The sequence below is a fragment of the Mobula hypostoma genome, chromosome 4 (assembly GCF_963921235.1).
Source record: "Mobula hypostoma chromosome 4, sMobHyp1.1, whole genome shotgun sequence".
Classification (NCBI taxonomy): domain Eukaryota; kingdom Metazoa; phylum Chordata; class Chondrichthyes; order Myliobatiformes; family Myliobatidae; genus Mobula; species Mobula hypostoma.
The window spans coordinates 5,307,620-5,326,653 of NC_086100.1; the positions used below are offsets into that span (position 1 = coordinate 5,307,620).

General features: G+C 41.6%; 1 protein-coding gene across 1 annotated transcript in view; it reads right to left on the reverse strand.

Annotated features, from left to right (window-relative positions):
* Positions 1-19,034, reverse strand: part of LOC134345051 (deleted in malignant brain tumors 1 protein-like) — an 82,430-nt gene that overhangs the window by 47,558 nt on the left and 15,838 nt on the right. Inside the window, exons 4-5 of the mRNA XM_063045184.1 lie at positions 13,835-13,975; positions 3,451-3,762 (exon numbers count right to left, since the gene is read on the reverse strand). Of these exons, the coding sequence (XP_062901254.1) occupies positions 3,451-3,762; positions 13,835-13,975 (453 nt within the window). The remainder of the gene's footprint in view (positions 1-3,450; positions 3,763-13,834; positions 13,976-19,034) is intronic.

Below are 19,034 nucleotides of genomic sequence, written 5' to 3' on the forward strand. Positions count from 1 at the left end.
ACAACACTCTGTGTGAACAACTTCTCACCCTCATCCCCTATTTTTCTTCCGCCAAGCACTGTGAAACTACCCCCTCGGAAAAAGTCTCTTGCTATCCATATGATCAGTGCCTATATCAGGTCACCCTTCAAAAAAAGGCCAAGTTCACTCAACCTATTCTCATAAGGCATGCTCTCCAATCCAGGTAACATCCTTGTAAATCTCCTCTGCACTCTGTCTATAGCATCTAAATCCTTCCTGTAGTGAGGTGACGAGAACGAAACATAGTTCTCTTAGTGGGGTCTAACCAATGTATTGTATTGCTGTAACATTATCTCAAGGTTATTGAACTCAATCCTACGGTTGATGAGTGCCAACACACCATTCACCTTCTTAATAGCACTATCAAGCAGCGGTGGAGATTTGAGTGTCCTATGGACCCGGACGCCAACATCTAGCTGACCCTCCACACTACCAAGAGTCTTAACATTAACATTATATTCTGTCTTCAAACTTGACCTACGGAAATGAACTACTTCACACTTATCTGAGTTGAATTTCGTCGACCATTTCTCAGCCCAGTTCTGCATCTTATCGATGTCCCGCTGTAATATCTGACAACCCCACAGAGTATGGACAACACGCCGAATTGTTCTACCATCAGCAAACCTACCAACCCACCCTTCTACTTCCTTATCCATGTCATTTCTTAAAATCACAAAGTGGAGGGGACCCAGAACAGATCCCTGCGGAGCATCGCTGGTCATCGAAACTCCAAGCTGAGTACCATCCACAAACACCCTCGCCTTCTGTGGTCAAGCCAATTATGGATCCACAAAGAAAGGTCTCTGAATGAGCGTGGCAAGCAGAACCTTATAAAATCTCTTCCTAAAATACACATACACTACATCCTCTGCTCCACCTTCATCAAGATGATTTCTTACATTGTCAAATAATTCATTGAGGTTGGTAAGGCATGACCTGTCCTAGACAAAACCATGCTGACTACCTCTAATCAGATTATGACACTTCAAGTGTTCATAAAGCCTCTCTCTCAAGACTTTCTCAACAACTTGCCTACCACTGAAGTAAGACTCACTGGTATATAATTTGCAGGGTTAACTCTACTCCCTTTTTTGAACAATGGAAGAACATTTGCAGCCGTCCAATCCTCTGACACTTCTACCGTCCCTATTGATAATGTAAAGAGCATCGCCAGAGGCTCAACACTCTCTTCCCTTGCTTCCATCCCCACAGTAGCCTGGGGTATATCTCGTCCGGCACCGGCGACTTATCCATCTTAATATCTTTCAGAAGCTCCAGCACATCCTGTTTCGTTATTTCGATACACTCAAGCGTTTCAGTCCGAAGTAAGTCATCTCCATAATTGCCAAGATCATTTTCAGTGAAGAATACTGAAACGAAACATTCAGTAAGTACCTCCGCTACGTCCTTCAGCTCCACGCACATGTTTCCACTAGCACTCATAATTGATCCCATTCTCACACGGCTCATCCTCTTGCTCTTCACTTACTTGTAGAATGCCTCGTAGTTTTCTTTAGTCCTGCTCACCAATGTATTTTCATGGCTCCTTCTAGCTCCCCGTAAGTGTATTATTGTGTTCGTTCCTGCCACCTTTGTAATGTTTTACAGTTCTAATAGTACGTAATTTTTTGAACCTTTCGGAAGCTTTTCATTTTCCCTTAACTAGATTTTCTAAATCCTTTGAACACCAAGGTTCTTACCCTCCACCATTCATCGCCTGCCTCAATAGAACTCACCTATGCTGAACGCCATGCAAACCTTACCTGAATTTCTGCTGCATTTCTGCTGTGCATTCCCTTGAGAATGTTTGCTCCCAATTTATAATACCAAGTTCCTGCTCAATGGCATCATATTTCCCTCTGCTTCAGTTAATGTTTTTCCAGATTTTCTGTCCATAATCCCTCCAGGACTATGGTAAACGAGATAGAGTTGTGATCACTACCTGCAAATGCTCTCTCACTGAGAGATCTAACATCAGACCAGGTCCATTTCCCAATATCAGATCAATTAGCACCTGTCCCCCAGTTGACATATCTACCTATTGCGTCAAGAAAGCTTCCTGAAAACGCCCAACATGCTACACACCATCTAAACTCATTGCTCTAAAGAGATGCCAGTCAATTTTAGCAAAGTGAAAATCACCCATCGCAACAAGAGTATAACACAAATTGTTACAGGATCTCAGCAAGTCCGATAGCATTCTATGGAAATGAATAAACAGTTGACATTTCGCGCCGAGAGAATTCATCAGGACTAGAAACGAAGTGGGAAACGACAGAATATAAAATTTACGTGATATCTAGAAACCGACAACTGCACAGAAAAGGTAAACGGCTGCAGAAGAAGAAATCTGGCAGGACCATAGGAGAACAGGAAAGAGGAGAGGACCTAAGAGAAAATGATAGGCAGTTCAATATAGGTTGGAAAACGAAGAGAAGCGTAGTGTTTCTGATATTCTGATATTGGGATTTTTTTCTACCGGAAGGAGAAATACGCATTCATGTCTTCAGATTGGAGACTAACCAAACGGAATATAAGGTGTTGCTCATCCAGCTCTGCACCCTCAGGCTGGTCTCATCGTCGGACGAGAGGAGGCCATGAAGCTACAGATCGGAAAGGGAATTGGAATCAGAATTTAAAATCTTGGCGATAGAGAAGTTTCGGTCTCGATGGATCGAGCGGAAGTGCTCGACGATTGGGTCCCCCAGTTTTCGACGGGTTTCACCAATATAGAGGAGGCCGCACCAGGAGGGCTGACCACAAGAGACTACCACAGCAGATTCGCAGAAGTGCTATCTCTGGTATGGTTATTTGTGTGCAAAATGATAAAGTGGAATACGTTTCCTATATGCATCAGATGGCATACCCTCAGATTGAGCTACATCTATTTCTGAAAGAGATGAGGATGAATTGTTTTAGCCAAAGAAAACTATAAAGGCCAAGACAGTGAGTATATTTAAAGTAAAGGATGATGTGTTATTGATTAATCAGGGCATCTATGTTTATGGAAGATGGGAGGAAAAGGGGGTTAAGAGGGATAATAAATCGGTCATATTCGAATAGTGATGCAGACAGGTTGCACTCATTGAACTAACACTGTACATTGTGTCCTGGCCAGCAGAATGAAGGCAGGGACTTCTGAAAGTTGGAGGAGAGCTTGACCTAAGTACCGGCACCAACCACGGGGTCAACAAAGACAAACTTTAACAAAATTCCGGTTAAATGTCAAAGATCCACTCCCAAAAGACAATTCTAGCAGCTTTAATTTGCTGTTTTCTATGAGATGAAGAATGAAATTTATCTCATAGTCTGCATCATTCATTTCGTGAACTTCGATTTGGTTGATTCCCATAACTACATAGCCTTTATATTCAAGGATCAAATTTAGTTAACGATAATATAAAGAAAAATGCAGAGCCCAAATACCTTTACAAACGATGAATCCGATCGCTCCAGATTGGCAGTCCTCCTGTTTCAAAACAGTGAACGAACACTCCGACAATGATGTCTCTGTCCCATTGCACTGAAGCTTACTCAGCAGGGCAGCTCTGTCTTCGGATGTAATAGGTCTGATTGCTAAAGTGTCGTAAGACCAACATCCAGTCTGTCGACAGTGCATTTCTCCATCGGCTGCTTTCCATTGACTGCTACAGACGGGCAACCACTGACTTCCATATTTAATTTGTAGATTTCCTGCGCAAGGTGAGCCCGGGCCCACAACTCTGACTTCTCCGAAATCTTAAAGAAAGAGATAATGATTAACGGTATAGTCTCAGCCCAAGTGATAAACTAGTTATTGAAACAACCTAAGTATACTGAAATTAAGCAAGTTAATTAAATAGTATTATTATGTTCCGAACATCCCACTTACTGCTCGCTCACAGAAAATTCTGGAAGAGCTGAGCAGGTAAGGCAGCCTTTAGAGTCATGCTCCTAGACAAGGACTTTAGGCTCCTTCCAACCCATGGTGAAATCATTTAAATTGCATACTCCCATTGACTTGGCCAGTGATCATTGCCCTCCGTCTCCTTACTATCCACGTACCTATCAAACTTTGCATACATCAGTTGCGCTTGTGGCCAGTTCCATACTATCAGGACGCTCTGAGTGAATAGGTTTCTATTTATATTCCCTTTAAATTTTTAACCTTTCACCCTTAACGCATGACCTCTGGTTGTAGTCCCACACAACCGAATAAGTTGTCTCGGACGATGTCCGCCTGCATTTACCCTTCATAATTTAGTAGATTTCATAATTTAGTATATTTCAATCTAATTTCCACTCAATCTTCCACATTCCAAGCAACAAAGTCCTAAGCGATTCAATCCTTCCTTTTAACTTAGGTCCCTCAGAGGCGATAACATCCTTGTAAATGTTCTCTGTACTTCTGAAATTCATGGAACTGGATAAACAGTCGACATTTCAGGCCAGTACATTCATCGAGGTCAGTTCTGGACGGACCTAATAAGTACTGTGCGTCAGACTTCACGTGGAATACACGAGCATTATGAAGAAGTTGTGACGTGTCAGTAGGCAGAAGTGAGTGAAGTTGCTATTAATAACAGAAGGTTCTTGGCAAGCTGAAAGATCTGAATGCAGACAAGTCTCCTCGACAAGAAAGAATACACCGTAGGGTTCTGAAGGTGTTAGCTGGAACACATGACAGAGTTGTGAAAGTGTAGATATTAGTGATGATCTTTCACGAATGACTAGATTTCACAACGGTTTCGGGGGACTGATGAATTTCAAATGTCACTCCACTCTTTCAGACGGACAGGAATCAGAAAACAAATTAAATTATAGGCCACATTGACTTCATTTACTGATTGAGAAGATGTTGGAGTTCATTCACAATGAGAAGGTTTTAGGGTGCTTAGAGACACGTAATAAAGTTGGCAGAACTGAGCATGGTTTCATTGACGGGAAAATCTTGCCAGAGAAATGTATTGGAATTTTATGAGAAATAATGTGAAGCAAAGAAAAGGAGCGTCAATAGATGGCGTATCCGCGAATTTCCATAATCGGTCTGAAAAGGTGCACAACATGAGGCTACCTAACAAGACAAATGCACATGGTACTCCAGAAAAGATACTAGCATGAACAAAAAGGAAAAAAACGTTGGCTAGCAGAAAACAAAGAGTGGAAATAAAAGGGGGCCATTCTGGCTTGCGCTCTGTAACTAGTGACGTGACGTAGGTCTCTGTGTTAGGACCACTTCCCTCATGTTATCTATCAATGAATTAGATAAGCATTTGGTGCATTTGTGGCCCAGTCTGCTGTTCGTACGATGGGGGTGGGGGATGGTAAGGTGGTGCGGAGAAAGCAGGGACTCTGAGGAAAGACTTTAATGAATTAAGAGAATTGGCAAGGAAGTGGCAGTTGAAATATAGTGGATTTTATAGTGCAATTATAGAGTATAGTCTTTATTTTTTTTTCTCCCAAAGACATGCTCTTTTGGAGAAGGAATAAAGGCATAAACTATTTTATAAAAAAGAAGCACATTCTGGTCTAAGTAAAAAAAAAGCGACTTGGGAGTCCACCTGAAGCGTTTTCAAAAGTGTACCCTACAGGTTTAATTGGTACTAGGGAAGGCAAATGGAATATCAGCATTCATTTCTAGAGCTTGAACGCTAAGTTAAAACGGCAAGACTTTATATGGCATTGGTAGAAACACACGTGGAGTACTGTGAGCTGCTCAGATCGTCAAAAATGACGAAGAACATGCTGCAAATGGAGAATACTCGGAGAAGTTTCACTTTCAGGATCTCGGGACCGAAAGGGTTAACACACGACATGAGTTTGATAGCTCTCCGGCTGGACTAGTTGAAGTTAAGACGAATGAAGGGATAGCAAACTGGATATTGAAAGGGCTAGATAGAATGCAGCATATAAACATAGAAACGTAGAAAAACTGCAGCACGATACAGGTCATTCGACCCATAATGCAATGCCGAACATGTAGAAATTACCTTGGGTTGTCAATAGCCTTCTATTTTCCTAAGCTTCATATACCTATCCAGGAGTCTCTTAAAAGATCCTATCGTAAATGCCTCTGCCACCATCACAGGCAACCAATGCCATGCACTCAACAATCTCTGCGTAAAAAGCTTATCCCTGATATCTTCTCTGTACCTACTTCAAGTACCTTAAAACTGTGCCCTCTCGTTACAGCCTTTTCAGCACTGGGAAAAAGAATTTAACTATCAAGACGATCAGTGCCTCCCATCACCTGATATACCTCTGTCAAGTCACTTCTCATCCTCCGTCGCTCCAAGGAGAAACGGCCAAGTTCATTCAATCTAATCTGGTAAGGCAGCGGATCCAACTACCGGGCCGCGGACCAGTGCCGGGCCGCAATGCCTGCGGTACCGGGCAGCGAGGAAACGATATGATTTGGCGATAGGAGTCAGCTGCACCTTTCCTCATTCCCTGTCACCCACTTTTGAGCCATTACGCATGTGAGGTTATTATCCGCGCGTCATTCATGTCAAAACGTGAAGAAGATTAACTCCTCGAGCTTGCAAATGACGGCGGCCGAAAAAGTATGTTTGACATAACATCTCTGCCGACATGCTGGATCAAAGTCAAGGCTACATATCCTGAGACAGCCAAGAAAGCACTGAAAACGTTGCTTCCATTTCAAACATATTTCTGCAATGAATGCAACGAAAACTAAGTTGCGGAATAGACTGGACATAAGGAACCCCCTTCTAGTATCGCTGTCTCCCATCACCCCTCGATAGGACCGTCTTGTTGCAGGAAAACAAGCCCAGGACTCCCACTGATTTAGTGATATTGGTGTGTTGCAATGATTTAATATGTTCATGCGGGGAAAATATGTGCTGTGTGTTTAATATCCAAACATTGCTTAAAATGTGATGATGCTATTGACTTATAAGTGACTTATATAATCATATAACAATTACAGCACGGAAACAGGCCATCTCTGTCCTTCTAGTCCTTGCCGAACGCTACTCTCACCTAGTACCACCGACCTGCACTCAGCCCGTAGCCCTCCATTCCTTTCCTGTCCATATACCTATACAATTTTTCTTTAATCGAACCTGCCTTTACCACTCCTACTGGAAGTTCGTTCAACACTTGCTTCAAGCTCCCATCTCCTCTCCTGATAATTGACTTATCACTATATTCATGCGAAGAAAATATGCTTTCTGTGTTTAATATTAAATTCGTTAGATAATCCCTTTTAGAAGCGAAATTGAGAAATTGAGTGTATTAGCCATTTATCGCCTAAATTCCCCTCGTGATTAACACCTCCCGCCCCCCCCCCCCCGCGAACAGAATCGCCAGAAAAGATGTGTGTGGGGCGGGGGGGGGGGAACGCCACGTACAGGCATGCGCGCCGGTGCCCTCGGAAGGCTTCACGGTCATTGTAGTCTTTCGCGGGGCAAACGAAACGTATTTGACTGCTCCTCTTGTCCGTTGGCAACCCTGCAACACCACAGTCCCCACCCCCCGCAAGAATATTGTCAATAATAACCGAGTCCGCATTGCAAAAACGTTTAGGGACCCCCGTGGTAAGGCATGCTTCCCAATCCGGGCAACATCTTTGTAAATCTACTCCGCTCCCTTTTTATAGTTTTCACATCCAAGTGGGGTTTGACCACGATCTATATAGCTGTAACATTACCTCTCGGATCTTAAACTCAATCCCACGGTTGATGCAGGTCAATACATCTCTCTTAACTACAGATTCAATCTGCGCAGCAGCTTTGAGTGTGTTATGGACTCGGTCTCCAAGATCCGTCTGAACCTCCACATTGCCAATAGTCTACCATCATTATTATATTCTGCCATCATATTTGACCTACGAAAATGAAACGCATCACACTTATCTGGGTTGAACTCAATCTGACACTTCGCAGCCCAGTTTTCCATCCTATCGATGTCACGCTGTAAATACTGACAGCCCTCCACACTATCCACACCACCACCACCCGTTGTGTCATCAGCAACTTTACTGACCCTTCCACATCCAGGTCATTTATAAAAAAAAAATCAGAAAGAGAATGGGTCCCAGAACAGATTCCTGAGTCACACCAATGGTTACCGATTTCCACGCAGAATATGACCCGTCTACAACCACTCTTTTTCTTCTTTCTGCAGGCCAAATTTGGGGATCCACAAAGTAATCGAATCCTTTTTGATCCCATGCATCCTTACTTTCCCAATAAAAATAAACCTTGCATGGGGTGCCTTATCAACTGGCCTGCTGAAATCCAAATATACTCTATCTACTAATCTACCTTCATAAATGTGTATAGTCACATCCTCTGAAAAAATTCAGTAAGGCTCGTAAGGCATGACCTGCCTTTGACAAAGCTATGCTGACTATTCCTCATCGTATTATGTCTCTTCAAAAGTTCTGAAATCCTGCTTCTCAGGATCGTTTCCATGTACATACCAGCCACTGAGGTAAGACTCATTGGTCAATAATTTCCTCGGCTATCTCTACTCCTTTTCTTGAATAAGGGACCAATATCTGCCATCCATTCCTCTGGAACTTCCCCCGTGGATATAAGGCGGAGGTTTCCTATCGTGGATGTCTCTATGACCACAGGGCCCTCCTTCAGAATAGCGTGCTGTTCCTTGTATTAAAAAGAAAAAAAGTTTGAGAAGGAATTTGTTTCGCCAGAGTATAGAGACATTCTAAAATGTTTTGCACACGGCTGTGGAGGCCAGGTCATTGGTTATATTCCGTATGCAGGCTGATAGATTCTTGATTAGCAAAAACGTCAACGTTACAGGCAGAATGCGGGTGAATGGACGTCAGGGGGCCATATTTGGAATGACAGAGCAGACATAAAAGGCTGCATAGGAATTTATCTGCATTTTATTGTGGTCTTCTATGTGACACCACTAGTAACGATAGCGACGTCCTCTATTGCATTACCCTAATAGTTTGTTTTGAAAAATACTGATACAGTTTAATATATATGGTTAGCAAGACGAATCATCAGATTCGCAGTGGAAAAATGTGGAAGGGACAGTTGGAGAAAGTCATATGGTATTACATCAGATAAAATGGCTATAATTCAGTTATATATTCAGAGATAAAGCACCGAACTGACACTCCCCAACGAACAGAGCAACCCACCAATTTACTCACTTGATTCTCGTTACTTTTCTAGCGTTTAGGGCAAGTATGAATGCCCTTTATTTTGACGGTATTCAGGGCTTCCTTGCTCATGTCAATCACACACTTTCAGATTTCACTATTGTCAGTCATGCAAGTCCCAGGTGGTCACAGGAATCAGTTGTTTCAGATGTAGAATGGTTCTTGACTGTTTTACCATAGCATTTTAATTTTACCAGTATGGGTTGCTAACCCTGAGATGAAAACCCGAAACTGGAGTACCTGAACCTCCGCACTGCAAAAATAGAACTATTGTAGGAAAGTCCTACTGACAAAAAAAAACGTAATGTACGTGTTAGGTGCGTGGGTGGCACATGTTTTTACTTAATTAAGCACTTAAAACCTTTGCGCCTTCATCTTTGTGAAATTGCACAAAACATAAAAAACAACAAAATCTGCATGAAAGCGATAAAATTGAAATTCAAAGTATGTCTAGAAAACAATAAGCAGTTGATACATTAAATGTGCAAAAGCAATTATGAACATTTCAGCAGTACAAAATCTGCTTCAACATCCGTGAATGTTTCCGCTTGTAGTGACACTTCCGCGCCTTATACTGCATATAGGGCAATATATACCTTCAGTTCACCCTTTAGCGAGAAATGACATCTGCGTAACATTCAGGATCAGGATCTCCTGAAGCTATGGCAGAAGATGGATAATGATCGTATGCGTAGTTTGAGCATATCACAAATCCTGATGTACGAACGCTCGACCACCGACGCCAGGTATAAAATACCTGAGGATCAGTAACACTGGCTGGGGTTACCGTCTTGTAAAGACACGCCCAAAGGAAGACAATAGAAAATCCCTTCTGTAGAAACATTTGTCAAGAACATTCATGGTCATTAATAAGACCATGATCGCCCACGTCATACGACACGGTACATAATGATGATGCTAATATTGTATGTCTGTGTGCTCGAATACAGAAAACTGGATTCTGTGTACATACATCTACTGATGCTTCTGGACACATCTTCAGTGATGTTCCTGGAATCATCGGGTGTTTCGGGTCTTTCAACATCATACACCTTCCTCCAGGTGACCCAGCCGGGGCTGATCAGACCTCAGCTTGTGTCCAGATGGCTAGTTACTTATGACGCCATAGCTCCCCTCTTTTGAGCCAGAGCCATCTCCAGAACCTCTCTGCCGCATCGGTGGTACCTCGGAAGGCTCTCCTCCTCCTCTCCCCCTCGATGCCTAAACGTGCCAAAAGTGTTCTGTTTTATGCCCCTCTCTACCTGTGACGCCACCTTCAACGACTTTTGGACCTGTAGCTCCAGATGCCTTTGTTCTACGGCGCACCTCAGTGCCCAATCGCTCAGCGTAAAGCACCGATCCTAGTTGGACCTACCACAGAGCAAAACTGCAGACTTGCTGCACTGATTGAGCTCCAGTTATGACCCAACCACTATCTATCATTTCGATTGCAAAATTATCTTCTAAAGTTAGCTCGATAGACTGTCTTATTCCACAATATTTCACCCTTTCTGTGTCCCTCAAAAAATAATCTAATTGTTCCAGCTGTACAAAATATTTGAAAGTGGATATTTCCGCAGCCCTGCGAAGGAGGATGAAGTCGGTATTGAAAGTTTGTTTTGTGAATGGAATTCAGCCCCTGCAACAGATTATTTATTCTGCCCTTCGAGGATGTCATGATTATTCTTTGAAGTAATAAGCAGAAGAACGCAGTGCTTGTGAAACGCCCAGGAAAATATCACCAGAAAATTGTTAAAAAATATTCAACTTATTTCAGGTCCTAGACACTTCCTGATCTGTGGAACTGCTTCAACATTTTATATGTTGCATTCGGCATTTCTACATCGACAGAATCTCTTGTGTTTGTTGGATTGCTAGGAACATCAATAGTAATATAAGGCAATAAAGATAATTTTTCTATATTCTGAAACGTAGCGAGATCTTCTGCTGCGGATTGTATCTTAATCGCGGAACGGGAGGTCAATCTTTAAAGTAACAATCAGAAATAAACAGATACTTGTGTAAGTTCCTTTTCAAAATTTCCAGAAATAATTGACAAAATGTAACAGAACAGAACCAAAAAATCGTTTCAATATCCTTATTAATCCGCAGAGTTTCCAATCAGAAAAAAAAAATCTGATTTCCAAGCATCATCGTTTAAAGTTTATTTTCTACTCGTATATTCTCTGCAAACACGAGAGATTCCAGAATACTAGACCTACATTCATGAAGGAATTCAGACGGGCAGGTGGCATCATCCAAAAAGAAAGGAGTCGACGTTTCCAGTCGATCCCCTTCAGCAGTCCAAAGACATCGACTGTTTTTTTCCAGTCCATCGAAGCCGCCTCATTCAGGATTCTCTACAGTAATCTGTTTTTGTAGTGTGCTTATTCGAACTCTGACACGGTGTTTTTGCTTTATTTTTCCCTCGTGGTGAAATTTTCGATATGGATTTTTTTTTTTGTTTGCAACATCTATGTTCATTCTCAAAGAGACAACAGAGACATGCTGACCCAACAGATCGAGGTTGCCCTCCGATCCACTCACCATTTCTACTCGCCAGCATACTTGATAATATACTGACAACATTCTTCCTTCTCTTCCCTATTGCAACGTTAAAATGCTGGCCTCTTGCAAACAGCACTGTGGGTAAGAAAATAACTCAAAATCTGCAGTGGTTGAAGAAAACAGCTTGCATACACGTTCTTGGAGCAACAGACTATAGGATTTTAAATATTTACTGATCATACGAAGGTCACTTCCGCTGAATGCATATTAAAACATTCATTTGTTCATTCACCGCAACACGCACAAAAAGCTGGAAGGGCTCAGTAGGTCATTTTAAGGGATTAAACAATTTTCGCTTCGGCCTGAATCCTTCATCAGCACTGCCAATGAAGTGTCCTGGCCAAAAATGTCCACTGTGTATTATTTTCGATGGATCCTGTCTGACCTGCTGAGCTGTTCTAGCACTTGGTGTGTTACAGTGGATTTTCAGGATCGGCAGAATCTCATGTTTATGATTCTTTCATTCTCCAGATAGATAGTACGAACCACAGTCCTCCGATAAAGTACCATTTTTCTGGAAACTCTGCGAAGTAAGCTTCAACGGGATCATCGCCATCGAACGTAAAGTCAATCAGCTTCGAATGAAACTATTCTGGGTTAATGGGGAACAGTCTGTTTAATATAATATGGAACAATCGCTGGAAAAAATACTCTTTGTGCGTTCGAATGAAATACGTAGGGAACCAATAGAATGAAAACGCATAATCATGGAGCCCGTCATTTTCTCTCTCCACAGATGCACCAGAGAATTTTAGTTTTGTGCGTGTTATCGTTTCAGAATTCCATTAAATACTCCGCCTTTCTTATTACTGAAACCGATTCGCACAGAAAAGCAATTGCTTCTACCAATAATATTGAGATTTGTTTTTAAATTTTCATTTTGGAAACTCTTGAATAGCGCCTTGCTTTGCTAATTAGAGCAGCCTAGAATCGGTGAACTGCGTTTTCCGGTTGCTACCCGTGCTGAAGGGGGTGAAGGAATCGTCTATCTGATCTGAAAAAAATAACATGTTTTGCTTCTCTATAGGTTAATTATGGGGATTACAGAAATTATGGCAAATACGAAATATTCCCAAGAAGGGTTTGATTGATTTTATAGATGGTTAAAAGTTCCGTATCACATCGTGGGCTAAAAAGCCCGTGCGCTGCTGTACTGTTTTGGTTTCTCTGTTTTATAACAGGGAAAGGACGCTACAAGTATGGACAGCTTCGTTTATATTCATACAGCGAAGAACAGGATCAGAAAAAACGAATTAGATCTCAAAATGGCGTTTGAAATGCCCGCCGAGAATCTGAAAAGATATCTCGATATCTCGTTATTACAGAATAATTCCTCGGATTTGTGATTCCAACATTCTCTACTAAATCCTTATCCAATCTGGTTGGAAGGGCAAACTGTTAAATTCGTGAATTGCAATGAAATGATTCTTTACTTTGATTAACATTACGTTCAAGAGACTGGAATGCAGATTTATACAATTCACTGCGGACGAAGATTGTAAACTAACTTCCACGATAGAACATCAACATGAATATAAAATGCCCCGTGAGGTATCAAAGCCAGCAATAGCTGCTGATTTCGACCAAAGTTTGCAAACGGTCTGTCCTTTGTAGCTGTTCCGCCAAATATAAGTTTTAATCCTCGTCAGCAGAAAGGTACATGGGGAAAAATCCCGGATCACCGCACAGAACAAGAAAAGTGCAATAACTTTTATATACATAGACTCCTGATTTTTTTGTTTGAACAATGAACAACGACTCATTAACCCGAAAGTGAGAGACAAAAATAAGATTTTAAAGTCACTGAACAATGCTGATGAATTATGTGACTGATTCCTGCAGACAAAGTCAAATGGTACCACATCGATCCATTGTGTCTCTGTTGTTACAATCCACTCCAAAGAAAATTAAACTGAGGCAATATTCTTTATCGTTATGCTCCGCACTGCTGAATATTTCTGCATTCTAACCAGTATAATGACAACCTTTCTGTCGGGAAGAGTAGAAGCAATTCAGCGGTAGTCAAACTTCTGAAACGGTTCAGATATTTTAACATATTTAATTTTGAACAGTTGGTGGAAAGCAGAAAATAAAGTTACTTACACCTTGGAATGTGCAGGATTAATACGAGTATCCACAGAATCTTCATTTCACTTTCTTGCACATAGATGAAGAAGAACTTCACCAATAGGTCTTTGGAAGACGGGCGGTTCCGTTTGCTACTTGATTCAACAGAGAATGTCTCTATTAAGTCGTTTGAAGAACACTCTTAAATAGGCGGAAATGAGAGGTGGAAGCGTTTCTACAGATTACCAGAATCGACACACCAATAGCAAACATTGTTGCCATTTCAGGCAGCAGAACTTGCAACAGGAATCTTTGATGGGGTGTGGCTGCGACCGTTCTCAATGTCCCGGTTCTCAAAATGTTCCTAATCGTTCACGTTTATATGCAAAACTTCTTTCATCAGCTTAATTTCAACTGATGACGATGCCCTCAATTTTATCCATTTCAAAGCTAAGCATTCCTGATGGTATTATGGTCATCATATTTGAAAAGTTGCTTAGTTAACTCCAGACCTCCAGTTCTGTACAACAAATGCCTGGAACTGTCTGGAATTCAGCGTCCTGGCTGGAACGTCCTCGCTGTGTTTTGGGAAGCAAACGTCTCCATGATTGCAGAACTCAGGCACCTGCAACTAGATATTTGCAAGTTTTGTTAATAAGTGTCCCTACCTTTTTTTTTTCCAGAATTTTAAATTGCAGCAGTGAGCATCTAGAGACGTAAAACGCCCTAATGCTTCAAGGTAATTTAATTTAAAAAATATATATACATATATGTTCTGTCTTTGGACGTAAAATCGCATAGCACGAAAAAAGGCCCTTCAAAATATCGTAACCATTAATGAACCATTCACAAAATCCAATATTTTAGCACTGCTCCGTGGTCTTCAGTCATTGACAATTCAAGGGCTTATTATACTGTGAGCACACGCTTTCAACAAGATACTGATCTTCTTTTCAGATTCCAACTATAATCACAGTTCGAAGTTCAAAGGTCTGAGTAAATTACTAATCAAAGTGTATATCTGGCATCATATCCAACTAAGAGGTTGATTTTCCTGCAGACATTCATCGGAGATGTTGTACAATACCATGGAGTCAATAAAAATCGCACAAAGAAAACAATCAACACGGCGAACCGTGCGAAAGCAATTAATTCAAATATTCGAACTATAATCTAAATACATCAACAATGTATAATTGCCCAGATAATGGTAGAACATTAAACATAATGAAAAGTGCATTAGAGTTAAAGGAGTTTTGAACAGGGCAGCAATATGCAATGCACCGCTGGATGAAAATGAAACATATAAGCATCTAAGATATCAACAAACAAAATCGATCATTGTGTGATGAAGGAAAAAAACTTTTGACCGAAGTTGCTTCTAGGTTTGTAACGATCTGCAAAGAGGGGTCAATAGTAAATGAAAATAACAAAGTGAATAAGCATGTTGGTTATCCACATATTGACGTATTCTCTTGATCGGTCTGAAACCGACCACGAAAGCTTACAAAGCAAAGTAAGAACTGAAATGACATTTCTGTAGAAAACACTCTGTACATTGTAACACGCTTAGATTAACACTACACAAAACAGAAGGAAGAAAATGAATAACATACATAAAAATACAAAATAATCAGTTCACACTTCAAAGGATACATTTTCAGGATTCGGCACTCCGTCCAAATATATAATTGTATTGAAATACACACCACTAAACATAAATGAAAGCAAAACACAATTGAAAAAAACAAATAGCTAATCACTATAGAAGAGAATGTTAAACAATGGAAGTCTATGACCCTCTATGGAAGACATCCAAATGGATAACCAGCCCTTGGCTGTGCAAGTACTTGTATATCCGATCTCTCAGAACACCTTCCATTAATTTACCTACTACTGATGTCAGGCGCACCGGCCTGTAATTACTTTTGCTGCGTTTTATAAACAACGGAACAACATGAACCACCCTCCAATCCTATGGCACCATACCATTGGCTAAATACATCTGAAATATTTCTGCCAGGGCCACTGAAATTTTTGCACTAGTCTCCTCAAGATGCGATGAAATCTCATGTCAGGCTATAATCTCAAAGGCAGTGCTAAATAGTAAGCAATTTGGCCAGCACAGTAATATTTATGTAAATATCCAGAAAACCGCAAATATAAACACTACTCGGATATTCCGAAGGACGTCTTCCTTCTAGCATATAGATGGTTCAGATAGGACAGGGAGGGAGGAAAAAGAGGCGGAGCCGTGGCAATGCTGATCTGAGATAGGGTTCCGGCTACAGAAATGGAGGAAGTCATTGAGGAATTGTCCACGGAGTCTCTATGGGTGGAAGTTAGGAACAGGAAGAGGTCAATAACTCTACTGGTGCTTTTATTGACCCCAATTGGAACAGAGACATAGAGGAGCAGATAGGGAGACAGATTCTGGAATGGTTCAATAACAAGAGGGCCGTTGTGGTGGGAGGTCTGAATTTCCTAAATGTTTAATGGCATCTCCGCAGAGCAACGAGGTTAGGTGGGGTGGAGTGTTTTAAGTCTGTTCAAGAGGGTTTCATCATGCAATATGTAGATAAACCTACCAGAGGAGCGGTTGCACTTGATCTGGTATTGGGAAATGAACCCGGACAGGTGTCAGATATCTCAGTGGGAGAGCATTTTGGAGATAGTGCAGACATTTTATTGTTTTACCATATCACTGGAGAGGGATAGGAACAGACAAGTTAGAAAGACATTTAATGGCAGTAAAGGGAACTGTAAGGCTATCACGTGGGAAGGCCGAATCATAAATTGTGAACAGATGTTCTCAAGGAAATATGCGGCCAAAATGTGGTAGATGTTCAGAGGATATTTACGTGGAGTTGTGCATGGTTACATTCCAATGAGACAGGGAAAGGATGGAAGGGTATAGGAATGTGGTGTACAAAGGCTGTTGTAAATCCAGTCAAGAAGAAAAGAAAACCTTGTAAAAAGATAAAAGAACGAGGTGATGACAGACATCTTAAAGATTATAAGGCCAACAGGAAGGAGCTTAAGAATGAAATTATGAGAGCGAGAAGGGGCCATAAGAAGACCTTGATGACGGACAGGATTAAGGAAAACCCGAAGGCTTGGAAGTAGGTGCAGATGAGATGTCAGGGGTATTTTTTTTTATTTGCACAGAGTGTGTTGTGGTGGAATGGGCTACCGGCAACGGTGGTGGAGGCAAATACGATAGGGTATTTTAAGAGACTCCAGGATAGGTACATAGACTTAAAAAAATAGAGAATTATGGGTAACGCTAGTTAATTTCTAGCGTAAGGGCATGTTTTGCACAGTTTTGTGGGCCGGGAGACCTTATTCTGCTGTAGGCGTTCTATGTTCTATGTCCTATGTTCCTAACAATTGAGAGATGTGTGTGCCTGGCTATATCTCTACCTCAGGGTTAACATATTTGGGGTGAGAAAAAAAATATGTATAATAATAATGCACAGTAAATATCGAGCTCATCAGTTCAATCAATTGATAGTGTGATCAATGTTGGGGTTATGAAGATGAGTGAAATTCTGCGCCCGTATCGAGACTGATGGTTCAGAGGTAATCGCTCTTCGTGCACTCTGTGTTGTGGTTCTTGAGTTTCGTGGAAACCTTCCTGATAGACTTCCATTTTATTCGTCCTTATGTCTGCATTGCTTTACACACACTGTTCATGAGTAGTTATCTTGCTCAGTCATCTCAACTTACAGAGCAGCCGGTCTCAACAGCAGTCGGTTATCTGCATATCTCCTTGCTTCTCAGGAAGTATCGCAGAAAACAGTTTGCAGCACATGCTGTTGTATTTTTATCCATAAAGTCGGTGAGCCTTTACTCAATCTAACTCTGTTCTGGGATGTATGGCGCCAGCGTTCGCGTTGGATTCAAGTTACTCACTGATTTTGTTATGGGTTGGAGCAGTAATCTAACAGTAATGTGTAACGAACCTGCGGTCGTTTACTGAGAATGTTTCTGTAAGAGCGCCTGAGTGAGGCGGGACTGTGACGTCAGTCGTAGGCTGACACTGCTGACTGTGGACTTAAATAGAGAGAGAGAGAGAGAGAGAGAGATAGAGACAGGGAGAGAGAGAGAGAGAGAGAGAGAGAGAGAGAGAGAGAGACAGACAGACAGACAGAGAGAGACAGAGAGAGAGAGACAGAGCGAGAGAGAGAGAGACAGAGGGTACAGTTACTCTCGCACACTTCGCAAGACTTGCAACTACGAACTGCCGGAGCAAGTTTGCCCTAAAATGGGGGAAGTCTCAAGCTTACCCATTACCCTAGAGATTGGGTTAATCCACGATACCAGGCATACCGAAAGTGTGACTGTCACTTCGTATAATCCATAGGAGTGGATTTTGGGGTATCCTGTTGGACCACTTGTGTGTTACACTTGCCTGGGTATGTTGTTTGGTAACCACTTCAAATCGATATTCCTGTGACCGGTTGCTTTTGGTGATAATTCGTATGTGGATTTCGAACGACTCGACGGACAAGATCTTGGGCGACTATTATTTTGTTTTACATGCGTGGAACCTGTGGAATGCGACGTGACACGCTGTCTTTGTTTAATCCACTCTGAATTACCATTTGAAATATAGGGGTTAAGGCTCCAGAGACAAACTTCTGGTTCTAGGGAATCGGTTATACTGTTTGCTGCCAGTCAAGAGGTTAGATTGGTCCCTCCATTTGACGAGGCTGTGGTGGATAAATACTTCCAGCAATTTCAGAAAGTTGCTCAGAGTCTACATTGGCAAAAAAGGGGTTAGCCACTTCCTTCACAAAGTGTAATTAAAGGACAGGGTAGATAGGATAGTTAATAAAGCTTATGGGGTGTTAGCGTTCATAAGTCCAGAGATAGAGTTTAAAAGTCGCGAGGTAATGATGCAGCTCTATAAAACACTGGTTAGGCCACACTTGGAGTACTGTGTACCGTTCTCGTCGCCCCAGTATAGGAAGGATGTGGAAGCATTGGAAATGGTACAGAGGGGATTTATCAGGATGCTGCCTCGTCTAGAGTGTATGCATTATGATGAGAGATTAAGGGAGCTAGGGCTTTATTCTTTGAAGAAAAGGACGATGAGAAGAGACATAATAGAGGTGTGCAAGCTATTAAGAAGAATAGATAGTGTGGATAGCCAGCGCCTCTTCCCCAGAGCACCACTGCTCAATACAAGAGGACATGGTCTTAAGGTAAGTGGTGGGATATTCAAGGGGGA